Below are 17,216 nucleotides of genomic sequence, written 5' to 3' on the forward strand. Positions count from 1 at the left end.
CCATCGCTTGCTCTCGCCTGGCGCGCGGCTCTCGGCCGTGGATTAGCGCAGCTGGGGACGTGGGAGGCCGCGGGCCCCGCCCCCGGCCGGCGGCGGCGGCGGCGGCGGCCCAGCGCGGCAGTCGGCGCTGCGAGCCGAGCGACGCGGAGGGCGCGACCGGCGGGCCGGGGCGCGGAGCTGCGCGCTATCTTTTGGCCTCCACTTCGCGCGCCGGGGCGCGGGCGACACCGCGGGTCCCTTCGGCCGGCCCCGGGCTCGCGGCGCCGGGAGTCGGCGGCCGCCCGCCGGGACGCCGGGACCATGGCGCTGCGCGCCCGGGCGCTGTATGACTTTAGGTCGGAGAACCCGGGCGAGATCTCGCTGCGGGAACACGAGGTGCTGAGCCTGTGCAGCGAACAGGACATCGAGGGCTGGCTCGAGGGGGTCAACAGCCGCGGCGACCGTGGCCTCTTCCCGGCCTCGTACGTGCAGGTGATCCGCGCCCCTGAGCCCGGCCCGGCGGGCGACGGGGGTCCGGGAGCTCCAGCTCGCTACGCCAACGTGCCGCCCGGCGGCTTCGAGCCCCTGCCCGCCGCGCCGCCCGCCTCCTTCAAGCCGCCGCCCGACGCCTTCCAGCCGCTGCTGCAACCGCAGCAGGCGCCACCGCCGAGCACCTTCCAGCCGCCGGCTGCGGGCTTCCCGTACGGCGGGGGCGCCCTGCAGCCGTCGCCTCAGCAGCTCTACGGCGGCGGCTACCAGGCCAGCCAGGGCAGCGACGATGACTGGGACGACGAGTGGGACGACAGCTCCACGGTGGCCGACGAGCCCGGCGCGCTGAGCAGCGGCGCGTACCCGGACCTCGACGGCTCGTCGTCCGCGGGCGGCGCGGCCGGCCGCTACCGCCTGTCTACGCGTTCCGACCTGTCGCTGGGCTCCCGCGGCGGCCCGGCACCTCCGCAGCACCACCCGTCGGGGGCCAAGAGCTCAGCTACTGTAAGCCGCAACCTCAACCGCTTTTCCACCTTCGTCAAGTCGGGCGGTGAGGCCTTCGTGCTGGGCGAAGCATCGGGCTTCGTGAAGGACGGGGACAAGCTGTGCGTGGTGCTGGGGCCCTACGGCCCAGAGTGGCAGGAGAACCCTTACCCCTTCCAATGCACCATCGACGACCCCACCAAACAGACCAAGTTCAAGGGCATGAAGAGCTACATCTCCTACAAGCTGGTGCCCACGCACACGCAGGTGCCGGTGCACCGGCGCTACAAGCACTTCGACTGGCTGTACGCGCGTCTGGCGGAGAAGTTCCCTGTCATCTCGGTGCCCCACCTGCCTGAGAAGCAGGCCACGGGCCGCTTCGAGGAGGACTTCATCTCCAAGCGCAGGAAGGGCCTGATCTGGTGGATGAACCACATGGCCAGCCACCCGGTGCTGGCGCAGTGCGACGTCTTCCAGCACTTCCTGACGTGCCCCAGCAGCACGGATGAGAAGGCCTGGAAACAGGGCAAGAGGAAGGCGGAGAAGGATGAGATGGTGGGCGCCAACTTCTTCCTGACCCTGAGCACGCCCCCCGCCGCCGCCCTCGACCTGCAGGAGGTGGAGAGCAAGATTGATGGCTTCAAGTGCTTCACCAAGAAGATGGACGACAGCGCGCTGCAGCTCAACCACACGGCCAACGAGTTCGCCCGCAAGCAGGTGACGGGCTTCAAGAAGGAGTATCAGAAGGTGGGCCAGTCCTTCCGCGGCCTCAGCCAGGCCTTTGAGCTGGACCAGCAGGCCTTCTCCGCCGGCCTGAACCAGGCCATCGCCTTCACCGGAGATGCCTACGACGCCATCGGCGAGCTCTTTGCCGAGCAGCCCAGGCAGGACCTGGACCCCGTCATGGACCTGTTAGCGCTGTATCAGGGGCACCTGGCCAACTTCCCCGACATCATCCACGTTCAGAAAGGTAAAGCCTGGCCGTTAGAGCAGATGGTCTGGAATGTGTTGTTGAGGCTGAAAGGGCGTCTGATTTGGACAGAAACACCAGTCTCTGTTTCAGACTGGTGTTCTATGGGTTGGGAATCAAGAAGAGATGTGGACAGCTGGCCTGTTTTTCTGAGTGTATGATGGATTGTGGGCAGGTAGCTGCCTCCTTAAAGCAATTCCAGACAGGGAGTGGGTACTCTTCAGAGAAAGTTCTGAGAGTACTTTTTATGACAGTGCTATCATTTTCGAGTTGAATGGTTGGGTAATGAGCTTCTGGGATCTGTAATCTTGTACCTAGGGTAGAATTAAAAGAGGACCCAAACCATGTTAGGCATCCATTTGAACACTGCAGGGTCACTTACTTAGTGATGGGTTTCAGGAAGCTTGGAGATAATGGGGGAAGAACGGATATCTGCAAATAAAGTAAGCCCTGTATCTTCCTTCCACACCTCTCAATCTCTAGTTGGGTAGAGGAATTATAATCAATTCTCTGAGGGTTCTAGCTGGGGCAGTTTAAGAATGTCTTGCCTAGGCTTCTTGCAACCTTTGTAGAATGAGGTTTAAAAAAAAAGGCTCACTCTAATTTCAGGAAGTTTTTTCCCTTTAACATTTAGTCATTTTTGAGAGCCAGAGTGTGAGTGGGGGAGGGGCAGAGAGAGCCCAGAGCCAGAGACACAGAATCCGAAGCAGGCTCCAGGCTCTGAGCTGTCAACACAGAGCCCGATGTGGGGCTCGAACCCACAAAACCATGAGATCATGACCTGAGCCAAGGTCGGACACTTAACCTACTGAGCCACCCAGGTGCCCCTAATTTCAGGAAGTTTTACGAAAATCTCTTTAAGCTCAGTCATTTTGAATTCGGAGTTTATTAACCGACTAAAGGTAAAAGAGTATTATCTAGGAAAACGATGTAGGGAAACTACAAAGAATGCACAGCATCTGAGTATCACGTCTGAGGGCGGTGTTCCTGGTTTCCCAGTGAGTTAGCTGCCCAACTCTCAGAGCTTGTTTCATTATTGTTAGTTGTTAGTGTCCCTAATTTTTGTTAAAGCACTAACCTTTGCAGATTATTTTCTTAGAAAATAAATTAGAACCGTCAAGCTTGGAGTGAGAGAATGGGGAGGTGTTGGAGTTAGGGAGGTGGTCTTGCCGGTAAATATCTTCTGTTCAGTGTGGCATTTGTGGCGGGGAGGGAGTTACCTAATCTGACTTCCTGTGATGTTGGAAACCTCCTTGGGTCGTGAGGTCTGGCCTTCAATAAGGAGGTCCTTACCGCCTTTCCAGGTGCACCAGTCCAATTATGAACAGCCCTGATCTTTGACATATTCTTCCTTACATTGAACTAAAATTTGCCTCTCTTGTTTGTCTTTGTGTTCCCTAGACCCACAGAAAGTTGTTCTATTCCTCAACATATTGGCCTTTTACACTTTTGGAGACAGAAGTCTTGCTTCCTTGCCTTCCCTGTGCTGTTCTTCCCCCCGCCGCCTTCCAAGTGTGTGACTAGTCTTCTCACCCACCAAGGAGGGGATCCTTCCAAATCCTTGAATTTGTCCTTGGTCCTGCTAAAATGCAGTATTCTGAAACATCTGTAGTACTGATTTTGGTAGAGAATAGTAACTTTCTTGGCAATTTACATTTTGTAAATGCAATCTAAGATTGAGGTAGCTATTTGAACAACCGTATTGAACCTGCATCTATATTCCTTATGCCTTTTTTTGTGTGTAAATTGCTGTGAATCCTTGACTTTCTGGCTGGTGCTGGTGGGACTGACTCTTTGAGCCTTTTGTGCAAGACCTTATATTTAAATACCATTGTGTTATATCAACTTGGACCCATGCTGCCTTTTTACATATTTTGTGAGTTTATGCAAATTGTTAGTAAATAGTTGAAAGGGTGGAGGCAGGTACAGTCATCTGCAGGCGGACGCAGGTGACTGGCTGCTACAGGGTGGCATAGGTTTACTCACTGGCTTTACTGTCCTTCAGACCACACACAGCCTTGTCAAATGCCCTGCTGTTGAAACTATTAGAAAAGGTATGGTATTTGTTCTGAGGTCTGTTATGAGTTTACAGCAGTAGTTTTTGTAGTTTATCAAACTATAGTTTACTTTTTTCAAATCCTAGAATTAAAATTGTAATCTACTTCTGGGGATTTGAGAAACTTTTTTCATTAAAACCAGTACCATTTTATGTTGTCTAAACAGATTCAAGGGCACTAAACATAATCCTTAGGAAGTTCAGAAAGAAAATCAGTTAATATTAGTAAGTATAGTTTGTTTCTGCTGTAGCCTTCGTGTGTAACGTACAGGGAATGTGTGTCCCTAGGTGGCAGGTCTTTAGAATGTACTGCTATTTAAAGCTATAGTGTGCGATGCAGGAGGCTAAAAAGCATTTGCTTACGACCAGTTTTTATCAAGGATGCTTGTGTATCAAGGATGCTAGTGTTGGCAATTTTTAGGAATACAGATGAGACAAATTTCTTAAGTCATGTTAAAGCTTTTTGAACATGTTCTGGATGTTCAGAACTTGTGGCTGTAAAAAGCAGCTTAACCCTCCCCTTCCCCCCCCTCCCCTAACTACACAGTTGCTGTTGGAATGAGTCTTTTTTAGTCTGAGCACTTGGGGACTTTGTTTACAGGTTGGTTTTCTTTTTTCCCCCTCTAAGGTCTCAGAGTATAATCACATCAAAGATTTTACTGTAACTTTTGAGAGGAGAACCAAAAGAAGAAAAAAAATGATAAAAATCTTTAAGCAGTTTAAACAGTCTTTTGTTTTAAGTATGTGGTTCAAAGTTCATAGTTCAACCTAGGGAGAAACTTAAAAATTCAAAATAATTATTTCAACACTTAAGCCCTCATTGTTTACAGGAAGAGAAAAGCAGTTTCAGTTCTTCTACGTTTTACACGTTCTAAACATATTAGGTCCACATTCAGATGAGACAGAAATGATTAGAAAGTGCTTTTTTAATTACTAACACAGTTAAGAAGGGGAGTTAAGTTTTTTTCCCCCTTAATTCCTGGGGGGAAAGGACAGGAACATTAGTCTCCTCTGGGCTTTTTTCTTATCCAGGAGACTGCTGTGGTCAGCTTTTCCAGTGTTCCAAACCTGTGGTATTCGATGCTGGGTCTGTGAGGCACATATGGCTATTTAAATTTAATTAAAATAAAATAAAATAGTATAATTCAGTTCCTTAATCACACTAGCTCTGGTTCATGTGCTTTGTAGCTAGTGGCCTGCACATTAGACAACAGATACAGAACAGGCCATTTTCATCACTGCTGAAGGTTCTTTTAGACAGTGTTGTGCTAAACAGTGGGCCGTGGTTTAACTGTGAGTCCTTTCAAATTTCTCCAGTAAGCTGATGATCTTTGCACATACTCTTCAGATAGTTTTCTTTTTACTTGGCATCCCGTCCTTTCCATGTTAAGTAATAAAAACTGGGAGGGGAAGCAGGCCCTACTAGACCCCTCTCTACAGAACTTCCCAGGCACTCAGTCAGTGAGTAATATTTCTGTGGTGTGAGGATGTTCATCTGCTCTGCATCCTGCCTTCATCTTCCATTCAGAAAATATAACTGGTATCAGAGTGGATGTCTGAGACTAGGGAGGAACCAGCTCCAGAACGAGGGTGGAAAACTCAGATACTCTTAAATGTGGTGGACTGGCATTTTTCTGACTATACTTAGTACTGAAACCATTGCTTAAACTTAATAATGGTTTTAGTGTAAGCACTTCCTGCAAAAGCGAAGAAAGCCATATGGTTTCTTTAGCTAAAAGAGAATTCTAGAATTCTAATGTTTTTTCATCAACTAACGGAGTCTTAGGTAAACAGACAATTTTGGTTAATGGAGTCAAGCATAGGAAGAAGGCAGTTTGCTATAGTCTGAAGTACAGTAGATGGGAATTCAGAATATGTTTGAATGTTGCTCATATTTTGCTCTGTCTTAACAGGAGTCCCTTAAATTCTTTGTTCATAGGCCGCTCATTGATTCCTGTCTAGTCACATGTCTGTCACTGCCCAGCTTTGTAACCCTGTGGTCTGATTTTCTTTTTTTGAAATGGTAGCATTTTATCTCCTCTTTATCCTCCCTGCCATAGTATGCTTTTATAATGCTGATGTTGGTGAGTTGGGTGGTACAGAGAATCTCTTCACTGTCAGTTTCTTAGCTTATTCTGTTCTGTTTCCAAAGATATGATTAATCCCTAATGTTTAATAAAGCTTACTCTGGATGGCAGTGAGTTGCTGTGGTTTAAAAGCTTTAGGCTTATCTCCTGGGGAATACTGTGAAAGGGAAAGTGTGGTGAAAAGTGTGGGCTTCATCTTTATTTATGAATATGGACTAGGTACTGGGAGGGAAGCACTTGAAGAGATATTTCTTGATTCCTGAGAAGAGATATGTCACGTAAAAGTGACTTGTTGGTAAAATGTCGTGTGAGTCTGCGAAGGAGGGTGGCTGAGCTAGGTAACAAACAGGCAGGCAGTCCTGTTTTCTGTACTCTCAAATTAAATATGCAGGGTCCACATTGCTCTCTGTAAACATTCCAGATGGCGCCTTCTTTTCAACAAAAAATAGCCCCAGGACCTCAGGAATGGTACACCAGTAGTGGGCCTTATCAGTGTTGTGGGGTAGAGTTTCACCATTGTGCTTCCTTTCACCACGCGTAGGGTCCGTCTTATGTCCCTCAGACATTAATTAAAGATAGCTAGAGTCCTGGCAGGGCACCCAAGGTAAGGCTGGGCCACAGTTAGCCCTTCCCTGTCTGCTCCCCATTCTCCTGTGGCTAAAAATAGAACTGAGAGGGTGGTGCCAGGAATATAGAGAAAAGGTCTAATAAGCGGGCTGTTTACAAATGCATCCTTGTTTTGAAACTTCTGGGCTGGAAATTGAGGTCATTCATTTTTTTTGTTTGTTTGTTTTGTTTTAGCCCCGTCTTAATTGAACCCATTTCTCCTCTCCCCTACTTACACCTCCAGCTATTTTTTAAGGAGACTTTACTTCTAGCCATAACCTTTGTCCCTGTCTGTATTTTCTTAATAAAAATGAGGTTGGTTACCTTTGGGGCTTTTGAAATAGATGCCTGAGTTCTTTGGTTAAAATGACAATGTGACTGGCCACAGATGGTCTTGGTCATGAAGCTAGGTAGGGATACTGCTCAGATCACCCTGTCATTGGTTTCTCAGACTTCTTTTTGAGGCATGAATCCTTGAAATTACACTGGGGAATCCCAGTCTGTTAGGCTGATGACGGCAGAATCAAAAGGAGGCAGGAACCTGCACTCCCACTCATGTTCCTCGGATAACTCTTGGAGTTCGTTGGACTTCCCTCTTAATTAGGAAATGTCATCCGCACAGTTTCCTGTCTGGTCATCTTAGGATTTCCAAACATGAAGATCAGAACCCAAACTAGGAAGAAGTTCTGGGAGAAGGTGTCAATTCCCTTATGAACATGACACTTCTTTTAAATGATGATCTTTTTCTTCAGGCTGAATAAAAATTTCCTGCCATATTGTCCCAAAGCATTTTAAAACCAAAGTTTAATACCAAGTTAGATTTAATTTGCCATCTATTTCTGAAACTTTGTGATACCACCAACTAAATGATTGTCACAAATAAAATGGCACAGTAATGCTTAGCTCTTGTTTAGAGAGACTGTACTCCAAGGACCTGTACCATTTGTCACTATTTATAGAGCACAGACTAGAGTCACATCTGCAGGAAGGACAGATGGGACTTAGATCCTCACTGCGTTCTTTGACTGGTGGCAGAGAGGTAATGTGCCAGGTTACTGAGAGCCCTCCAAGGCAATGCAGAAGAGACGGGGCTGGCCCGAGTCTGTCAGGGGAGCTTAGTTAGCCCCACAAACAAAGGGTGCCCATGTCAAGGCAAGAGCCCATGTTCGGAGTCTCCTCACTGTGGGCCAGTATGGAATCTGGGGGGCTAGTGTGTGGATGTGAGGGGAGCTTTGGACAATGATTTTAACCTCTATGTCTCAGTTTTCTCATTGGTAAACTGGGAACGCTCCCTCCTAAGGTCATAAGGATTAAATGTTACGGTTCTCAGTACTTATTACTAAATGCTTAATTTGAAAAATAGAAAGGACTTTTCAAATGGGAAACACTCTTCTTTAAAAGATAGTTCCAGGGGCGCCTGGGTGGCGCAGTCGGTTAAGCGTCCGACTTCAGCCAGGTCACGATCTCGCGGTCTGTGAGTTCGAGCCCTGCGTCAGGCTCTGGGCTGATGGCTCAGAGCCTGGAGCCTGTTTCCGATTCTGTGTCTCCCTCTCTCTCTGCCCTTCCCCCGTTCATGCTCTGTCTCTCTATGTCCCAAAAATAAATAAACGTTGAAAAAGAAAATTAAAAGATAGTTCCAGTAATCTTCTCTTCCCTCTGGTAGCCTCCTGCCCCCAGAATTGCAGGCAAAAATATAAAAACTATAAAAAGTCATTGGTATAGCAGTTAAGTATTGCATTTTAACATGGCTGTCCTGCATTGCACACTAGAAGAAATGGTAACAGAAATAAAGGCCAGTGTTACTTGGAGTCAGTGGTTTGTGGTTCACGTTAAAGAGTTTGTGTAAATCGTTTCCTATCAGTAGCCACTCCCTTCTTCTAAATTACTTGTGTCCTTGCACAAATCACTTTGACGTTTCTGAGCTTCTGTTCCCTCACCTGTCAATATGAGATTCATGATCTCCTAGGTGTTGCTTGTTAATTGACTTAAAAAAAAAAAGTAACATCCGTACACTGAAAAGAAAATATTTAGAAAATATATGATGAGCATGTAGGCATTGTTTCAGACGAGTTTCAATAGCATTCTATCTGCTTATGTTACTTTGTAACCTGCGAGCATGAAAATTCTTTATCAGCTGATGTGAAAGAAAATTTGTGCACTTCTAGTTCAGATCAACAAGCATAGATTGAGAGGGCTTAGCCTACCAGGTGCTGGGAATGTGAAAGTGATAAATACCTGGTCTCCTACCTGCTGGTGAGAGCTCCCAGGTGTTTGGAGGCTGAGGTGTGGTGGACAGCTGGAGAACAAGGGATGTAATTAGTAGGGCCACCAGAGAGAGAAATTGTGGTGGGTTTTTCCTCCTGTAAAGTGTACTTCACTTTGAGTTCAAAATACTATCTCCTCTCCAAAGGTGGAAACAGTCTTGTATTGTTGGTCTTGTCTTTGTAGCGTGATTAAACTTTAGCGTGAGTGTTAGTTCATTTGTCATTTCTACTCCTTTCCGTAGAAGTTTTTATCTGTCACTGTGATTGGACTTTCCTCTCCTGACAAGGAAATTTTATGTGTTATTTGCCAGGTAGCGAGACAGCAGTTAGGGAGGGGAGCCAAGATCTTAGATTTATTCAGAGTATCCTCTCAGAGATAAACCTGATTGTATTCAACAAATGTGCAAGTGCCCATCATAGTTCAGGCACTCTTAAAGATGCTAGAATTGCATCACTGGCCAAAACAAAGATCACCACCCTTGTGGAGCTTACATTCTGATTCTGGCAGGGTGGAGACACCGTGAAAAACCAGCACAGTAAGTACATTATAATGTATGTGGTAGGGGAAAACATAAAAGTGGAGCAGAGCAAGTATGCATGGGGAGGCAGAAGGAAGTATAAATGAAAAAGGATGAATGAATGAAGAAGGATGATCAAAGTAGGCCTCACTGAGAAGGTGAGGTTTATTTTTTTTTATTTTTTATTTTTTTGCTTGCATTTATTTATTTATTTATTTATTTATTTATTTATTTATTTAAAATATGAAATTTATTGTCAGATTGGTTTCCATACAACACCCAGTGCTCATCCCAAGAGAAGGTGAGGTCTAAATGGAAGCCTGGAGGAGGTGGGGGAGTTAGCCAAATGGGTATCTGGGGGGAGAGCCTTTCAGGCAAAGGGTACAGCTAGAGCAAAGGGTACAGCTAGAGCAGAGGTGTTGGGGTGGGTATGTGCCATCAGGCAGTAGGAGGCCAGGTGATGGAGTTAAGAGGATCTGAGTAGGAAATGAAGTCTTGCAAGGTTCAATTAGTAGGGCTTTGTACGTCACTGTCAGGGCTTGGAGTAAAAGCCCTAGTGAGATAGGAGCCATTGCAGGACTCTGAGCCAAGGAATGACATCCACCTGGACCTGTTAACAGACTTATTCCAGTTGCTGGTTGACAGTAGAATGGAGAGAAGGTAGGGTGTCAAAGGTAGGAGCAGAGAGCCAGTAGGAAACCACTCCAGTAATCCAGGTGAGAGACAATGGACGTGGGGACCAGGGTGCAGACAACGGAGATGGCGAGGAGATATATCCCATGTTGGATATAATTTGAAATTAGAATCAACAGGTTTTCCTAAGGGATCCGAAGGGGCATGTGAGAGCGAAAGGAATCATCAATGGTAACTGCAGTTTTTGGTCTGACCAACAATAGAATGGAGTTTCCAGCCACTGAAATGAGGAAGGCTATGAGTGGAACAGGGGTGAGGATGGGAATCAGGACTAGAATTTAACCCTTTTAGGTTGATGGGCTCCTACATTCTGTTGACATCTCCCCACTCCAATACATGCATGGACAGGCAAGCCTTAAATCTAGTTCCCTCCTTGGAGTTTCCTACTTGGAGCCCAGTCCTTTCTGAGGCGTGGCTGGGAGAATGCTAACTGGTATGCCAAAGACTATACATTACTTAGTTGTGGGGTAGTGTGTTGGGGTCATGTTTTTATGTTCCTCTAGTATGTAGCTCCACTATTTTTTACATGCATAATTATAAGTGCTTATTAAATGCTTGTTTAATTAAAAAAGTAGGCACCCAGGGTGCCTGAGGTGCTCAGTTGGTTGGGCATCCAACTCGATTTTGGCTCAGGTCATGAACTCACAGTCCTGAGATCGAGCTCTGTGTCAGCGCAGAGCCTGCTTGGGATTCTCTCTCCCTCTCTCTCAGCCCCTCCCACATGCTCACTCTTTCTCTCTCTCTCTCTCTCTCTCTGAAAAATAAATAAATGAAGAAGACAAAAAGTCTTCAACTTTAGTATCTATGAAGTAACTTTCCTAAACTTATTGAGAAGAGAGGAAGTTTTAAAATGCTTTATTTTATGTGCCAGAAAAATTAATATTATGTACCTCATGATTTCACTTTGTATTGATTCTTGATGTTTAAACTTGTATGTATACACTTTTTCCTCTTTGGTAAGCTTTCATTTTAACACATTTGTCGGGGTCCCTTTTTTGCATAGTTCCAAGCACAAGATCTAGAGCACACATTCATCTTGTTGAATGACTTGGATTCACAAAGCACTGAGCTTAGATGTTGAGCAGTAGGTGCCTGCCCTCATGGAAGGTGCAGTTCCATAACGGAAATAGGATGTGTGTGCAGAGAACTGGGAGACAGGAGGTCGACTTAACTTAGTGCCTATCGTAAGAGTGCACAGGAGTCCCGAGGATGAATCATTGTCAACTGTGTTAGGAGCTTAGGTGGGTAGCATTTGGTTTCTTCCTCTGAAAGATGGAAGGTGGGATATATATATGTATGTATGTAATAAATATACATGTATTTTTAAAATATAATTTATTGTCAAATTGGCTAACATACAGTGTGTAAAGTATGCTCTTGGTTTTGGGGGTAGATTACCATGGTTCATCGCTTACATACAACACCCAGTGCTCATCCCAACAAGGGCCCTCCTCAGTGCCCATAAAGGTGATATATATTTTTTAACGTTTGTTTATTTTTGAGAGAGAACGCATGTGAGTGGGGGAGGGGCGGAGAGAAAGAATCCCAAGCAGGCTCCACACTGTCAGCACAGAGCCCAACTTGAGGCTTGATCTCATGACCATGAGATAATGACCTAAGTGGAAATCAAAAAGAGTCAGAAAGTTAACTGACTGAGCCAGCCATACGCTTCAGTAGATGGTCATATTTTGACTTTCAGAGGAAAATAGTCAGAAAGTGCATTCTTGATCTTGGACATGCTTTAGGATAAGCATATAATAGCTGATACGCTGCATGCCCAGTGCTCAGGTCAGTGAGGCCAGCTGACAGGTTGAGTAGCTGTCACCATACAGTATGACGCATGTGCAGTCGTGGGCATGTGCCATGGTGTGAAATAGGACAGAGGATGGAGTAATCCACTATGGGGAGAGGATAGAGTTCACGGGTGGCTTTTTCCAGTCTCACTGTAAGAAGTTTTTTGAAAATAAATTGGAAGTTTGCCTAGCAGTCAGAGGCAGGAAGGCATTCTGGGCAGAGGGAATCAATCATGTACAAAAATCAGGGACTAGATCCTGGCTGCCTCTCAGATTCTGCCCTGAGTGATTACAGCTGCCCCACCCTGGATCTAATGAATCAGAATGTTAGGGACCTGTGGCCTAGACAGTGGTGGTGTTCTTTAAAGAGCTCCCCGTGGGATTTTAATGTGCCACTCGGTTTACAGCTCGTGCTGGAGGGGATAGAGGGGAGAGTCATGGAAAGATCAAATAGGGTATTGACACGCTCAGGCCTGCACTTTAGATGGACAGGTCCTAGTGACAGGTGTAAAGGGTGGCATGTGGGTGAGGTGAGATGGGAGGCTCTTAGTGATTTAGGCAAAACATGATGAAATCCTCAACTGGGGCCGTGTGTGTGGGGTTGGGGAGGAGGAGAGAGAAGGGGCTGTGTGCCTGCAGGAGTGAGGGTAAGGGACAGGGAGGGGTATAAAATGACCTGCAGACAAGGGACTGGGGAGCTACCAACAGAGATACTTGGAGCAGGGGTCTGCACTACAGCCTGTGGGCAAACCTACCCATGTACCCTGTTTACAGCACTTCAGCTAAGGGTGGTGTTTACATTTCTAAATGATTCCATTTTTAATGGGTATAAAAGCCTCGGTTTTGCCTTGACATACAAAACTTCAAATATTTACTATCTGACCCTTAAGGAAAATGTTTATTTACCCTTAACTGGGAGGTCAGGCAGGGTAGGGAGCTGGGGTATGAGTAGTAATAGTAGTTGCTACCATCTTTTGAGTACTTACTGTGTGAGTAGCAGTATTCTGGGCAGTTACATACACTGTGTCTAATTCCATGTAGGAGCGGGTCTGACTGCATGCATCCTGCAAACAGGTGGAGTGGAGTTCCCACCAGCTTCACTGTGTAACTGGTTGCAGTTTCCTCGTGTATAACATGGAGTCATCATTTTGCATGCCAAATACTTCTATGCGTGAATTCCTGGCTATTGTATTAGATTCCTAGGGCTGCTGTAACATGGCTAAAAAGACAACCTTCCAAACGAAGGTGTTGGCATGGCCACGTGCCCTGTAAAGGCTCTGGGGGAAATCCTACACCATCGTTGCTGTTCTTTGGCCTTTGTACCCACCACTCCACTTTCCACCTCCATCTTTACCTGATGTTCTCCCTGTGTGCCTGTCTCTTTGTCTCCTCTCCTTTTAAGGACACTAGGCACATTGGATTTAGGGCCTACCCTAATCCAGGATGACCTCACCTAAACTAATTATATGTGCAAAGGCGATTTCCAGGTAAGGTCACAGGCAGTAGGTGGATGTGCATTTGGGTGGTGGTGATGGGATACTGTTCAACCCAGTACAGCTATTATCTTCCCCAAAGGGGTGTTATCCCCATGTGAGACCTTTGAAAACTAAGGCTCCGGGAAGTTAAGTGAATTTCAGGATTGCACAGCTAATAGCAGGGCCAGAATTTGAGTTCATTTTTTGCCTTGATTGAAAACTAGTGTTCTTTATGCTGCAGTAACTAGCATGCCTGCTAGAACATTTTGTATTCTGTAGACAGGCAACGGCCACTAAAGGTTTGAAACTAAAAAGTGAAGTCTGAATCATGATAAAAAATTAAAAAAAAAAAAAAAAGAAAACATATTTTGAGGGCTTATCATGTGCCAGGCATTATGCTTCATGTTTACGTTCATTGTATCCATATAAACCTCATAGGAGATCTTGAGGTAAATACCCTCATTATCCCCATTTTGCAGACAGGAGATGAGGCACAAAATTTAACTGTGAGCTCTTAGAAGTGTCCCTCACCGCTGTGCAGCCTGGCCCCAGGGCAGGCCGTCCGGAAGATCCTCCTGTTGGCTGAGTGCGTAGATGAGAGGGCTGTTGGAGTAGTCGAGGCAGACCAGGCATGCGGGTGGTTTTGGAAAGTAGCAGGTGAGCTTGAGATACCTGCCAAGTAGAGTGGCCAGACTTGGTGAGGAGTGGCTTTCCTGAGGAATGTACTCTTACCTTCCACGTTTTAAGTTTGGTGACAGAAAGGAGTGATGCCAGGAAGAGAAATAGGCAGGTGAAGAAGATGAGCAGGATTACAAGGAAAGAGAAGGAACAGGGCTGAAGGGAGTCTTAAATCCTATTTTCTGGGCCTTTATTGTATTTAGGTATATTGACATTTGTGAAAATCACAAAAGCTACCTGTTGTCTGCAGTGAGATATCTTTAAATACATGGGTGTCAGGGGCGCCTGGGTGGCGCAGTCGGTTAAGCGTCCGACTTCAGCCAGGTCACGATCTCGCGGTCCGTGAGTTCGAGCCCCGCGTCGGGCTCTGGGCTGATGGCTCAGAGCCTGGAGCCTGTTTCGGATTCTGTGTCTCCCTCTCTCTCTGCCCCTCCCCCGTTCATGCTCTGTCTCTCTCTGTCCCAAAAATAAATAAACGTTGAAAAAAAAAAAAATAAAAAAAAAATAAATACATGGGTGTCAGCATGGGTCCTCTGTAAGTTTTCATGTTTTATGACTTGTGTTTCAGGTCTTTTTAAAAATGATGTATTTCTGAGTGCTTTGTTTTGTCTTCAGATGGTTATTTATGGTCTAGTTCAAGGGAGCCCAGATACAGACCAAGTGAAGACTTGTCACCCCTGGAAACCTGATCCCTGCCAGCATGAGGAAGCAGGAAAACTCCAGGGTCAGAGGTGTTTTTAAGTTTGAAACAGCTGATTTAGGAATTGTCCCCAAAGCTCAGTGATCGTAAAGCGATGTGAACTGCTAGATGTCAGCTGAGCTGAAAATAAAAACAAAAGTATTTGTTTGGGGTCCCAGAATTACAGTTCCATGAACACAGATTTGGGCAGCAACCCAAACAATGCCTCCCAGAGAACAAAATCAAGGGTTTTTAAATCAAAAAGGAATGCTTATAAATGTGGCTTACAAATAATTTCTATTGGTGTTGGTGGCAGAAAACTAAATCTGGGTTGAATATAATTGGTTGCTAAGGCTGTCACCCAGCAGAGCCTCACTGGAGCATGCCACAGGTGTTTGGGCTGAGTCCTTGGAACGCAGGCCCTTTGGCCCAGTTCGCAAGTTCATGGCTCCACCCAGTGAGGGCGGGAGGACGTGCAGAAGGCCCTTCTCCTTAATGGCTTCCTGGCTCCACCTTAAAACCCCTTGACATAAGTGACCCCATTTCACACATAGTGGCCACAGTGGATGGCACTAAGGACGGTGATGAATGCTGTGCTGCTTGCTCACCAGTTAGTGCCACCATAGCTAAGTGGCAGTTTGTAACACTGTGGCTTACAATTAGAATTCTAAAGTTAAAAACGAGACGTTATTTGGGAAGAATACTTGAAAGCAAGAAATCAGTTCTTTAAAATTACTCTTCCAAGTACAGTGTTAACTGTGGCACTCTCAGAGGCACTCATCCGGTCGAGGACCTGGCTTTGGGTTTGGGGCTCACGCTTCCTCAGTGTCTGTAAAGAGCTGATGCCATTTCACCGCCGTTCTGCCCTGTGCGGAGCAGCTTGTCTGTTTAGCAGCTTCTCTTAGATATTTTAGCTTATGTCTCCCTTTATCTTCCTAGAAAAAAAACACAACTATTAAAGGTAGCTTCCAGAGTTCACTCTCCCTGGTTCAGGTATGTTTTATCATAGGTCAAAGGCCATCTAAACCCAAAGTGCTGGCAGCTTGCAAACATACCTAATGCTGCCCTATTTGTACATCCATGTGTGTGTATCAGGTAACAAAAGAATTAGGAAATTAGGGATTATGAGCTGCAGCCCGTAGGCATCGATTGTGTTCTCTGAATTTAAACCATCATATGGATTTTGTTTTACAAAATTGGTTGTTTTAAAAAGTTTTATTGTATGCTCATAATTATCAAGCCTGCCCTTTCTATCTGTGAGGATTCTATGGGTATAAAATCTTTAAAAAAAAAGAAACGATACATGCTTTTCTTTTCCTATTCTCACATTTTAAAGTGTATATTTGCATGGCTAGAGGCAAGTCAGCATTTTCACTGTTGTATGCAGATTCTTCTGAAGTAAAAACATACCATGTTTACAGAGTTCTCTTGAATCTACAACCCTGGTAACTTTGTCATATATTTGATATTCTATATAAGCTGAAACACAAGAAGCTTTATATAAAATTTTCTCGCAAAGAGCCATCTGTCCTGCCAAGTAAGCCACAAGAGGTATAATCGTGTGGTTCCCCCTTCAGTTTTGGAGCAGGGTGCACGGCAGGGGTATGTGCTTAGTAGCAGTCCTCGGATGTAAGGTACACTCAAGTGAGTGCTCCCATTGCTCCTGCCATATTCCTTCCCTCCCACGTTTGCTGACTGCTGCATGGAGCTGAGCTGAAAGGGCCTCTTCGTCGGCATGACACAAGGCTTTTCCCTCGAACAAACTATCAGGAACAGACCAAACTCAGAGGCCTAGATTCTTTAAATGATTGATTCTTACATCATCTGGCAGCCAGTTTTTTTTTTTTTTGCAGTTCATTACCCTTGTGTCTCTCTTCGAAGCCTCATTTTAAAAATTACTCAAAAGTTCTTTTTGCCATTTATTATATTTATGAATTGAAAGTGAATTTTATATTAATTTTACCTTTGGATTTTGATAGTTCTCAGCTGTAGGGACCTTTAGTCCCTTCAGAAAATTGCTTTCACTGAATTAAGTTCAGTGTTACTATTGGCACCCCCTGGAGGTAATTATTGTCCTCTAAACCAGGAGCCCACTGGGGATGATTTGACTCAGGAATCGAGTTTTGAGAACCCGGAGACGGTTCGTGGGTTGCTTATCCCTGAGATGTGGCTTCTGAGGGGCCTGTCGCTGAGCTACCCTTGTGCATTGTGTTGGGGCTCCTCTGAGGGTCTTTGAGGTCATGGGTGGGGCAGTCTCAGTTGGGAACTAACTACTTGAGTTGAGAAGCTGGGCAGACCCAGGTCACATGCAGCCCAATACTTTCAGTAAAGTTATTTACTTTTCCTGAATTTCACTTTCCACCTCTGAAAATGGGAGTGATAATTGCTTTTCTTTCGGGGTTAAATAGAAGGAAAAGAGATATGCAAAGTGCAGAGCACAGATTTG

At 45.9% G+C, this 17,216-nt stretch overlaps 1 protein-coding gene across 1 annotated transcript in view; it reads left to right on the forward strand.

Moving 5' to 3' along the window:
• The first annotated feature begins 79 nt into the window (after positions 1-79).
• The window catches only part of SNX18 (sorting nexin 18), a 30,117-nt gene continuing 12,980 nt past the window's right edge, over positions 80-17,216 (forward strand). The window contains exon 1 of the mRNA XM_025923780.2: positions 80-1,921. Coding sequence (XP_025779565.2) covers positions 301-1,921 — 1,621 coding nt within the window. The 5' untranslated portion in view covers positions 80-300. The remainder of the gene's footprint in view (positions 1,922-17,216) is intronic.

The sequence above is a fragment of the Puma concolor genome, chromosome A1 (genome assembly GCF_028749965.1).
Source record: "Puma concolor isolate L17-30 chromosome A1, mPumCon1.1.hap2, whole genome shotgun sequence".
Classification (NCBI taxonomy): Eukaryota; Metazoa; Chordata; class Mammalia; order Carnivora; family Felidae; genus Puma; species Puma concolor.